General features: G+C 43.9%; 2 protein-coding genes across 2 annotated transcripts in view; both read left to right on the forward strand.

The window, feature by feature from the left end:
• Positions 1-3899, forward strand: part of Fn3k (fructosamine 3 kinase) — a 15656-nt gene extending 11757 nt beyond the window's left edge. The window contains exons 5-6 of the mRNA XM_031354100.1: positions 2435-2557; positions 3520-3899. Coding sequence (XP_031209960.1) covers positions 2435-2557; positions 3520-3858 — 462 coding nt within the window. The 3' untranslated portion in view covers positions 3859-3899. The remainder of the gene's footprint in view (positions 1-2434; positions 2558-3519) is intronic.
• A 1623-nt stretch (positions 3900-5522) lies between these two features.
• Tbcd (tubulin folding cofactor D) overlaps positions 5523-12262 on the forward strand; it is a 170902-nt gene continuing 164162 nt past the window's right edge. The window contains exons 1-2 of the mRNA XM_031352599.1: positions 5523-5795; positions 7145-7195. Of these exons, the coding sequence (XP_031208459.1) occupies positions 5612-5795; positions 7145-7195 (235 nt within the window). The 5' untranslated portion in view covers positions 5523-5611. The remainder of the gene's footprint in view (positions 5796-7144; positions 7196-12262) is intronic.

Consider the following 12262-nt stretch of genomic DNA (forward strand, 5'->3'; position numbering starts at 1 on the left):
TGTTTAATAGGAAGACTAAATCTTTTATTGACATCTGTTTAACAGCTGACAACCCTGGCTTTCATCCCATGTCCTTTAAATGGATGTGCAAGCTGGCCTTTCCATTGCAGAGTTCCGCCATTTATGGTACCAATGTAATCCATCTCCACCAGTCAGATGCCACCAGTCCATCTCAGATGACCTTGCTTAGACCTAAGTACTAGCTTTCAGAGCAGCTTTGTACTTCCCTGTCATCTCCCATCTCCTCCTCTTCCTCCTCCCCCATCTCCTCCATTTCTTCTTCCTCTCCTCTTCTTCCTTCTCCTCTTTTTTCAGAGTGCCTCTGCCTCTTTTGTGCTCTGGTATTTATATCCACCCTCGAGTCCCCTAGAATTAAACTATCTGCAGCTGGCAAAGATCATGCCCCTCCTAGAGCAGGAGACAATCATACTTAACGACTGTGGACAAACTGAAGTGGCCCAAATCCACACCTGGGATTAAAACAGAAACATTCACATAACTGGGTTTTAGAAGAAACCAAAATTCTCATTGCAGAGGTCTGCCTGCCTCTGCCTCTTGAGTTCTAGGATTAAAGGTACTGTCACCACACCTGGGTGTATTCCTCTTCTTATAGGGCTTCTAGTCCTGCCATATTATGATCTCACATTTATGCCATTTAATCCTAATTTCTTCCTAAAGCATTATGTCCAGACTAATCTTTAATTCAAATCCTCCATCCCTGCCTTACCCTCCCAAGTGCTGAAAGCCTTATTTCTGAAAACAGTCACCTTCAACACACAAATTTTAGGATGAAGACTTAGTTAAGACCTTATCAGTCTGTAAGTGAGGCTTCATCTGTTTCTCCGTACAGTTCCAGCAGTCTATTTAAAGCTCTGTTGCAGAGTTATAAGAATTTAGGAAGCTGGGCAGTGGTGGCGCACGCCTTTAATCCTAGCACTTGGGAGGCAGAGGCAGGCAGATTTCTGAGTTCGACGCCAGCCTGGTCTACAGAGTGAGTTCCAGGACAGCCAGGGCTACACAGAGAAACCCTGTCTCGAAAAACCAAAAAAAAAAAGAAAAAAAAAAAAAAGAAAAGAAAAGAAAAGAAAAGAATTTAGGAGTATCACAGAGGGTGATGGCACATTCTTGTAATCCTTGCATTTTGAGTCAGAGGCAGGAGTTCAAAGCCATTCTGGGATACGAGGCAAACCCTAAACAACAATCACAGCACCCCATCCCCTCCTGCCAGGACTAGCAGATCCCATTTATTACTTGACCATATTTTCAGTATGAAACAATTTCCTTTGTACGTGATGGTAGTCTTTGCTCTGCCATAAGTGTTGTCTGGCATGAATTTCTGCTCATTTTTCTTTTTGTATTTGTTGACTGTTATGAGCAAATGTATACATTCTCTATTCTTTTAGTGTATTTCTGTTTTTGTGTATAACCTGATTTATATGAACATAACTTACTTTTTAAAAAGATTTAAGATTTTTATGTGTATGAGCGTTTATGTGTATGTATATATGCATGCGCATGATGTGCATGCAGTGCTCACAAAGGCCAAAAGAGGGCATTGGACTCCCCCCCCCCCCCCCCCCCCGCATCCTACCCCCCCCCAAGAAACTGAAGTTACCAATGATTGTGAGCCACTGTGTTTGAGCTGGTTACCTACACCAGATCTTCAAGAGCAGCAGGTGCTCTTAATTGGTGAACCACATCTCCAGTCTATAGCTGGGTCTTGCTTTGTTGTTCCAATCTGTTTATCTCTGTCACTTACTGTCTATGTGTGTGTGTGTGTGTGTGTGTGTGTGTGTGTGTGTGTGTGTGTTGAACTTAGGACTCATACAGTCTAGGCAAGCACACTACCCCTGAGGTAGTTCTAGTCCAATCTCTGCCATTTAACTACAGCATTTGTTTTTGACCCTTTGCACTTATTTATTGTGTTTATGTTTGGTTCTGCCACCTCAGTATTTGTTTTTTTCTAGCCCCCTTTATCCCTTGTAGTGGTTTGAATAAAGATGGCTACCATAGGCTCGATATTTGAATGCTTAGTCACTGTGCTTATGGAGTGAAATTGTTTGAAAAGATTAGAAGGATTCAGAGCCAATTGGAGGAAGTGTGTCACTGCAAGTGGGCTTTGAAGTTTCAAAAGCCTACGCCAGGTCCAATCTCTCTCTTTTGGCCTGTGGATCAGGATGTAGCTCTCAGCTTCCTCTCCAGCACTGTGCATTCCACTATGTTCCCCACTGCAAAGATAACAGACAAAAGTTCTGAAACTGTGTAAGCAAGTCCTCTATTAAATGCTTTGGTCACGGTGTCTCTTCTTTTGGGTAAACTGCTTCATGATTCCACTTGTATTTTCAGTTGGGTCACTACTGTTTGCTCTGTTTTTAGTGGTCACTAAAGCTGTCCTGGGGCCATGAGTCACATGGCCTCTCCTCTTGTTGCTCAGGTGAATGAATGGCAGGATGACTGGCCAACCTTTTTCACTCGACATCGGCTCCAAGCTCAGTTGGATCTCATTGAAAAGGACTATGCTGACCGAGAGACACAAGAATTGTGGTCAAGGCTACAGGTGAGCACAATGCTTATTTTTCTGGGAAGAGGCTGTTTCTTAGGAGCCTACAACATGCATGTGTGGGCCGCTTAGGACTGAGTCAGAATAGGAAAAACTGATGTTAGAGTGGGCTGGTCAAGTTGTAGGGATATCAGCCACCACCTTCTTATCCTTTAGGTCGGGGGAGGGATGGGACAGATGCTGGCTCATGGACTTCAATCATTTCACTTGTCCATTCTTACCCTCATTTTTGTCCCTCTACCAAAGACCCCAGTGTGTCACCTTTCATGAAGAAGGTATGTCTTCTTGCACCACTTGTTTCAAAATAGAACTCCAAAATATGAGAAACACAATTCATCAATCAGTCTAGAGTAGCGGTTTTCAACCTGTGGGCTGTGGTCCCTTGGTGGTGGAGAGGTGAACATGCATTGAAGAAATGTTATTTAATAGAAGAGGTGCAGGTACATATGTGCAATAACATAAAAACAGTTTAGAGGGTTAGGTACCAAACTAGCTCACATTCTACAGCATAAAACCAAACAACTCTAAAGTTTTCTGTAAAGCTTTTGGACTCATTTGGTAGACAAAGTTACAGTCAGGAAATAGGCAATCTTCTTCACTGGGTCTGTTAGATTATTCTGTTGGACTCTGGATGCATCCATGGCTCTCTGCTTTATTTCCAAGCATTGGATAATGACCCCATGGGTTTCTTTCTTTCTTCTTTTTTTTTTTTTTGTAGTATAGAATAGAGTTTATTTAGGGCATGGGGAGGGGAGTTAAGAAGGTAGCAGAGGCAGAGAAAGACAGAGAGAAGGAGAGAGTAGAGAAGTAGAGGCCGGCCATGACCATGTGGAAGGAAGGGGGAAGGGAATGAAGAGAGAGGGGGAAACAAAGGGGCAAGAGGCAAGGTAGAGAAGCAAGCGTAAGAGAGCGACCCCATGGGTTTCTGAGTCCCATATTTGCAATAATTTCTCTTCTAGGTGAAGATCCCGGATCTGTTTTCTGGTATAGAGATTGTCCCTGCCCTGCTCCATGGAGACCTCTGGTCTGGAAATGTGGCTGAGGATGACCAGGGACCCATTATTTATGATCCAGCCTCCTTCTATGGCCATTCTGAGTTTGAACTGGCAATTGCATCAATGTTTGGGGGGTTTCCCAGATCCTTCTTCACTGCCTACCATCAGAAGATTCCAAAGGCTCCAGGGTTTGACAAGCGCCTGCTGCTCTACCAGCTCTTTAACTACCTAAACCACTGGAACCACTTTGGGCGGGAGTACAGGAGCCCATCCCTGGGGATGATGAGGAAGTTGCTCAGGTAGCAGAGGGTTGGGCCTAATAAAAAGTCAAACTGGATCCCTAACAGGGCTAATTTTGAGTTGGCCTCCAACACATTCATTCATCCAGAGCCTGAGGTTATGGCAGTGCAGCAGGTTCTAGGGAGCTCCGTATGGAGCTCAGACTGATACCTCAGCATCACTGTTGCTGGCAAGCTCTCACCTCAGCAGCTGAAGCCCCAGGTACCACAGTTGAATAGGGAAGGAAGCCACCATGCTCTTGTGGCTCTGGTCATTCAGTTGAAATCACTACCAGACTCTCTCCAGCACCTCACTTTTTTTTCTATTTTTTTTTAGACACTATTTTGGGTATTCATGTGCTCAAATATGTGTGTATAGGTCAGAGTATAACTTGTGGTTCTCTTTTTCCACTATGTGAGGACCAAACTTGTTACCCCACAACATATCTGAGAAGACTGCTCAGATATCAATTTAAGCCAATAGAAAGTCTTTATTAGGCTGGGCAGTGGTGGCACATGCCTTTAACCCAGCACTTGGGAGGCAGAGGCAGGCAGACTTCTGAGTTCGAGGCCAGCCTGCTCTACAGAGTGAGTTCTAGGACAGCCAGGGCTACATAGAGAAACCCTGTCTTGAAAAAAAAAAAAAAGTCTTTATTAGCAGGCCAGTGACTACACTGGGTATTCTGGATCCCAGCATAACATTGAACCTTCTCAGGGTGAACTTTTAACCACAAAAAAGTATGTTCTGGGTTGACATGCTTCAGTTATCAACAGCGGTTAGCCAGAAGCAGAACTAGAGAAGCCAAAAAGCAAAAAGTTAGCACATTCAGAGACTTTTCCAGAACGATGGACTTTAAAGGACCAAGTCTTTGTTTTCAATTTTGCTGGCTGGTGCTGTCTACATGCTGAGTTTTACAGCCTGAATGAGACTTTCATCGTGGAGTCAGATGTATTAAGGTTTGGGGGGCCTACTGTTACACATTCAACTCCTGAGGCTTAGTGAAGGAGACTTTGCACACTAAACTATCTAACCACTCCAGTCCTCCACTTTCCAGTGAGGTCTGTTCTGTTGGTGAACACAGGGCCAGCAGTGTGCAGCTCATGCCTTCTGTCAGGATTGCTTTGGCCATGATGGTGCTGATGTTTGAGAGGTCATGGCAAAAGCCTTCATCCTAAAGCAATACCTCATTGCTTCCTACACGCTTAGAGCACCTATCCCCGCTACCCCCAACTCCTGCAGCCGCTCAGACATGGTTGCCCCATTCTTGACCCCACACTCAAACCCACTCCTCCCCTGCGTTCATACACCACCCCTCCATTCTGGCTCTTTCTACTAGTTCAGCTTTCCTGCGCTGTCTACACAGCTCAAAACCTTCCAGGTTCCCACCCCCAATTTCAAACCCAGTTCTTTCCTTAACCTCATTGTCCACATACTCAAACTCCAGAAGGCTTCTAGCACGCGAATCCATCTTCTGCCCAACTCCTTGTAAGGATCGGACTGGCTCACTCCTCCGGCCACGCCTTCCTTGGCCCCACCTCTTTTGGGCTCCACCCACTCCCTGTTGAGGCTGTAGACATTGGAGGCTTAGTTTTCCTGGTGCTGCCCTTCACTCACGCAAGCCTTAGTTGCAGGCTGAGCCGATTTCGCGCGAGCTGTTTTGTTGGCTTGCGCGCCCCGTAGTTGGGGTCGAAGGTCTCAGGGCGGGGCTGGCTGCTCTCGTGCGGTATCTCCTTTCTTCCCGGTTGCCGGTAGGGTTCTTACAGAAGCTGCTGGCAGGATGGTACTGAGCAATGAGCCGGCTGCTAGCGCCGCCGAGGAGGAGGTTGAGGATGATGCGATTGTCAGCGCCTCCACCCTGGAAGCCTTCGGCGAGAGTGCGGAGACCCTTGCGCTGCTCCGCGGCTTGCCGGCGGTGCACAGCGAGCGCGCGTCCCGGGAGGTGGCGGAGGAGCGGTTCCGCGGTGCGGGCGGGGCCCCGAGTCTCTCTCTTGAGGTCCTTGTATCTGGAAGGAAGGGGTCTGGGGAGCCATACCTCTTGCCTGCCCTGCCGTGTCCAGGAACTGAGCAAAGCATACTTGGGACCTCTCTGTAGATAGGGAGGGAACGAGCAGAATTGTTGGACGAACATGCCACCTTCGAGCGCTCGTGGCAAGCAAAGAGGAGCGGTCTGGCATGGGGGTTGTGCTCCTATGGGCCTCCTATATGAGGTCAAGGCTTTGCAAACTCAGAGCGCCAGGTTTATTTAGGACCTCCGTTCCAGGCAGGGCAGGAGAGTGGACAGTGCCATTAGGTTCCTTTGGTGGTTCTAACCCCCCCAAGTTTAGGTAGGCCTTTACAGTCGTTTGTAATGGATACTGTTATAGTTTTTGTCAACCTTACACAAACCTAGACATACATACCTCGGAAGAAATCTCAAGTGAGTAATTGCCACCACCAGATTGGCTTGTGGGCATGTCTTTGCAGCATTTTAAAAATTACTAATTGATGAAGGATCACCCAGCCCACCGTGGAATTTACCATCCCTGGCCTCTGGATCTGAGCTGTATAATATAGCTGAACTTTAACCTAGGAGCAAGCAAGCAAGCAAGCAAGCCAGCCTCCTCTGTAGTTTCTGTCTCTATTTGCTTTAATTCATTCCTACACTTTCCTCAATGATGGGTTGTGAAAGCAAAATAAACCCTTTCTTCCTCAAGTTGGTTTTGGCCAGTTTTATCACAGCAACTTTTTTTTTTCTTTTTTTTTAATTTGGATGGGACTCTAGTTTTTGGGAAAGGCAGAGTGGTGGGGCTTTGTGGAGGGGATCTGAAGTGGCAGGTGAGAATTGCAGAGGCAGAGAAACCATTGGATTGGGTAGAAACAGCTTAATTTGCTGGTAGAGGTTAGAAAGCAGGTGGCCAGGGTTGGGGAGGTTGTACAGTTATTGGATTGAAGATTGTTGGAATGGGAGGGCATCGAGCTTAGCAGGGGAGGGCTCAGTAAGTGAAGAGGGTCTAACAAGGAGGGGGAGGTGGAGTTGTAGAGAGAGAAGAAAGGGATCGTGAAGAAAACCATTTGGAGCATCAGCAGATGTGTGAGAAGAGGATGGGAGGGAAAGGTGTGCAGACTAAGAGAAGAGTAGGAGGTGTGGTTACACTGGTCCTCAGGAACCTGGCAGATGTTGGGCAGCAGTGTAGCATCTGTCAGCAAGAAGCCAGGTGTGACCCTGGGCGTTACAAGGACTAGGAAGATGCTAGCTGTCCCATTAGAGTTACTGAGAGGCAAAAGTTTCTAAGGCTCACCTGGTTTGATTTTCATGTTATTTTCTTTTTAGTAATTATGGACAAATACCAGGAGCAGCCCCACCTCCTGGATCCACATCTTGGTAAGCATAGATTTTGGTGGTTCAATATCAGATGATCTGGAAGGCCTGAGTGTATTGCTGGCACCTGTGTGTGCTATCTGTGTCCCTAGAGCTTTATCTTTTTTTGTCTACTGGATGGTTTTATGGACCTGTGAGAGTGAATAGCTTCAAGTTCAGATGTCAATCTCGATTGTGTGCAGGTGTGTTAAGCTACTTTCTGCTTGTTGCTATTGAAAGAACACATCTTTTCTTATGAGTGCTTTAGTCTGTTATGTGTGAACAACTGTTGTCTTCCTGGTAATTGTTATGCAGGTTTATGCGCGTTACAAAGGTCCCATTTTACCTACAGAACAGTTGATGAGGTAATCTGTCATCTCTATTTTGTAGAGGGACACTAAGGCTTGATTTCAGGACATTAGTATAAGAGTGTTAAACAGGACTATTCTCTAAGCCAAACAGCCACCATCTGTGGAATTCAACTGTGCACACTGATTATTCCAGTGGGCTTGTTCACTATTTACATCCCATCATATGGAGGCAAGAAGGATCATAAGACCCTCACCTGAGTACCCACAGCTCTCTACCACCTGTCGTGTGCAACTCTGCCCTAAATTCGGATGGCCTTGGGAAGGGCTTAGACTCTAGGTTTCAACCTGTGATATATAAACATCAGATATCCTGTATATCAGATATTTATATTATGATTTATAACAGTATGAAATTAGAGTAATGAAGTAGCCACAAAATAATTTTGTGTGTGTGGGGGTCACTACAACATGAGGAATTGTATTAAGAGTCACAGCATTAGGAAGATTGAGGACCCGCCCACCCCTGGTCTCTCTCTCTCTATATATATACACATACACACACATACACACATACACATACACACACACACACACACACATATTTATATATATAAATATGTGTGTGTGTGTGTATGTCAGACAAGGTTAGGGGAGGGAGAATCCCATCTATGTAAGTGTCATTTTTATAAGTGTGTTGACATTTTTCTCTTAACCCAGCTAGCTCCCAAATTGAGACAGAACTATTTTATTTATTTCCCAGCTTTAAGGCACAACAAGCGAGTAGTATTAATCTATTTTTAATCTTCTTAGCTAACCCTAAGGTCCTTACATTTACCCCTAGGAAGGAATTTTAGCAGCAGAGAGCGACTTTTGTTTGATTTTCATTGCTTTTGTTATACTTGAACCTATTTCATATTAATTATGTTTTTGTTTGGCTTCTCTCTTTTTCTGTTTTGAGACAGAGTCTTGTAATGTAGCCCTGGCTGGCCATGAACCCATGGACGTTCTCCAGCCTCAGCTTCCTGAGTGCTGGGATTACAGGTGTGAACTACAACTCCTAGCTTGTTTTTTTCTTTTTTGAGGTAGGGTCTTGCTAGGTACCCAGGCTAGCTTCAAGTACTCTTGGTAATTTTTTTAGTTTTGTTCTGAACTTTTTTTCCTTTTTTCTTTTTTGGGAGGATCCAACTGATTTAATTATTGTAGTAACCTCACAGTCCCTGTGAAGGTCTGTTATCATAAGCTACATAATACAAATAGGGAAATTGAAGTACAAGTCTGAAAGATTAAGTAAGTTGTTCCAGGCCACACAATTGGTGAGATTGCTGGCAGAATTTATACATCTCCTTCTCCCCTTAGCCTACATGAAGATGGGTCTTCAGAGGGACCAGTTGCAGGCAAGTGGATGATGCCAGGCTGAAGGGCTGGCTCTGTAGAGGGTGGCAGAACAGTAGGTGCCCTGGGCCTCGTCTGATTGTTTTGGATTCCTGGTTGTCCCCATGTAATAGATGGTACTGTCCAAGAAGTGGCAAGTGCTGTTTGAACTCTTCAGGTGACAGCTTTGACCTGTCCTTGCTGCCAGAGCCTCTCTGCTGTCGGGCAGAGTGTGGTGCTTACTGTGTTCCATCCAGTGCTTAGTAACGGCTATTGCTCATTATCTTCTGGGAAATAGAAATAGGTCCCCTTTTGAAAGAGATGATGCTTGCTGGTACTGATCCTTTCCTGTGTGTGACACATTTTATGCCTCCACTTTTGCCTTTCAGGTTTATGTGTGGAGTGTTAGCCATTGAGGTTTAATATATCTGAGTTTGGGTATTATCAGTCCCTTCCTTTTCTTTGTTTCTTAGACAGGGTTTCACTATATAATCTAGATTGGTGTTGAATTTACAATTTTACCTGCCTCAACCTAGTGTTAGGATTATAGGTTTCTGCCACCAATTCAGTCTCCTCCTTTGTGTTTGATTTTTGATAGTAAGCTCACAATCTAATTCTTAATTGATTATGTAAGGCTTATTTATTAATTGAGTGATCTAGTAATCCTTCTCCCTGTTTGAAATACAATTTTTTTTTTTTTTTTTTTTTTTGGTTTTTTGAGACAGGGTTTCTCTGTATAGCTCTTTCTGTCCTGGAACTCACTCTGTAGACCAGGCTGGCCTCAAATCTGCCTGCCTCTGCCTCCCAAGTGCTGGGATTAAAGGCATGTGCCACCACTACCTGGTGAAATACAATTTTTAAATGTAATTTCTATTTTTTTTTTTTTTTGGTATTTTCGAGACAGGGTTTCTCTGTATAGCTCTGGTTGTCCTGGAACTCACTCGGTAGACCAGGCTGGCCTCGAACTCAGAAATCCGCCTGCCTCTGCCTCCCAAGTGCTGGGATTAAAGGCACGCATCACCACCGCCCGGCAATAATTTCTATTTTTTATGTATACGTCCATGTGTCAGAATTCTTGGAGATGCAGGCAGTTGTTAGTTGTCCAGCATGGGTTCTGGGAACCAAAGTTAGGTCCTCTGGAAGGGCAGCAAACACTCTTAACCACTGAGCCAGCTCTTCAGTCCTGAAATATCATTGACTTCTGTATTCAGTGTTTATATCCTGTATTTAGTACTTAGATAGCTTATATAAAAGCTTTGGATTTTAGACCTTCAGTTCTGTTTCATTTGTCCCTGTATCATTTGTTTTTGTTAGTTGCTTTATAATATATTCTCTACAGCACCACAGCTGTTTATTTTGCTATTTTCTAGTCCTTTCATTAGTGTAGATACACGTCATTGTTTTTTCACTCTCTAGACCTGACAGATCTCCTTGGAGCTTTGTTCAGTACACAGATTCATATAGAGGAGATGTTTTTATGAGATTCTAATTTGGCTATTTTGAATAATACTGCTTTAAATCTGCATGTACCATCTTTGGGTGGATGTGATTTAGTTTTTCTTAGGTGACTATCTTAAGAATGGGATTTCAGGGCTGTGTAGTAAATGTGTATCTTGTAATAGAATGTCATACTATCCTGTAAAAGTGGAGTCCTTATGCATCCTCACCAACAGTGTATGAGGATCCCTGTTACTTTGTAGCCTAGATTGTAGTAAGCAAGTAGTCTTCGTTGTGGTCTTACTTTATACTCTTTTTTCTCTTGAGCCCAGTGAGGCAGCTCATGGTTTGTCCTTTTGAGTCTTCCATGTTTGTTTGAGTGAGTCTGTTACATTGTTGGGATAAGGTGGGTGATCCTGCTGTTGGAGTCCTTAATGATTTTTTATTTACTTGGTCCTGTTTCTGCTTTCAGTTTTCGCTTTGCTTTGGGTTCTGGCATTTGTATCAATAACTGAATTGTTCAGTCTTCACAATGAATTGGTTTTTCTAATTAGAAATGACCTCTAGATTTTGTAATATTTTCTCTTTAAGTCTCTCATGATAGCAAATACTCTGTGTTTGTCTCCTTTGTGTCTGGATTCAGCCTGTCAGCCCTCGTCTTTTAATAGCTAGCATTTTAGTAATGCTGCTAGCAGAGCTCCATTTAATCAACTCTGTTGGGACTTGCTTTTTCTTTATCCTGTTTCCTTTTCTTCCTTCCTTCCTTTTTTTTTTCAACCCCATTTACTTTATATTAATTTAATAGTTTTTGGTGTTTGCTTATTTTGAGAGAGGTTCTTACTATGTAGTCCTGGCTTATTTAGAACCTGTGTAGGTCAGGCTGGCCTTAAACTCACAGAGATTCATTTGCCTCCGCCTCCGAGTGCTGGGATTAAAGACATCTGTTGCTGGCTTTGTATTTGTTTTATCTTCACTATATGCTCAGTAGGCTTTTTCCCCCCTCCAAGATTTATCATATGTACCTTGACCTCACTACAGTCTACCCTCAAATAATGTACATTTCATTCATAGGTAGAAGCTTTGAGAACAGATTCTTTTGTTTTCTTCTTCCTGTTTTCTGTGCTATCTTCTTTGTCACAGAACTTACTTTCATATTTGTTACAAATTTTGCCTTATCACTCAGTTTTTAAATAAAAGATTTACTTTCATTTTATGCGTATGGGAGTTTTGCTTGCAAGATTGTCTGTGTGTCATGTGTGCAGTGCCTGCAGAAGGCAGAAGAGGACACTAGAGCCCTTGCAGTTGGAGTTACAGATACTGGGATGTATCATGTTGGTGCTGGGAATCAAACCCTGATCCTTTGGAAGAGCATTAGGCAGTACTCTTAACTGCTGGCTCATCTCTTCAGCCCCTCAATTTTTTGGGGGGGATGATTTTATTTTTAATTTTGTGTGTATATGTATAGGTATGTGCAGGTCCTTGTGGGGACTTGAAGCCCTGGAGCTGGAATTACAGGGGAACCAAACCCTGGTCTTGAGCAAGAGTAGTAAGTGCTCTTAATTGCTGAGCTGTCTCTGAAGCTGATATTCAAATGCTCAAATATCTTTTAAAGAAGTAAAAACTGAGGCTGGGCATAGTGGCCTCTAGTCCAAGCATGAGGGAGACAGAGGCAGGAGGATCTCTGAGTTCAAGGCCAGTGTGGTCTACATAGGGAATTTAAGGCCAGCCAGAGTTATATGGTGATATCATGTGTCTAAAAACAAACAAACACTCTGACCAAACAACCAAAACCAACCCAACCAAACCAAACCAAAACCTGCAAAACAAAAATATAAAAAAATGAGGAAGTCTAAACCGGGCAGTGGTGGCACACATCTTTAATCTCAGCACTTGGGAAGTAGACACATGCGGATTTCTGAGTTCAAGGCCAGCCTGGTCTACAGAGTGAGTTCCAGGACAGCCAGGGCTACAC

This window comes from Mastomys coucha, unplaced genomic scaffold, assembly GCF_008632895.1.
Source record: "Mastomys coucha isolate ucsf_1 unplaced genomic scaffold, UCSF_Mcou_1 pScaffold5, whole genome shotgun sequence".
Classification (NCBI taxonomy): Eukaryota; Metazoa; Chordata; class Mammalia; order Rodentia; family Muridae; genus Mastomys; species Mastomys coucha.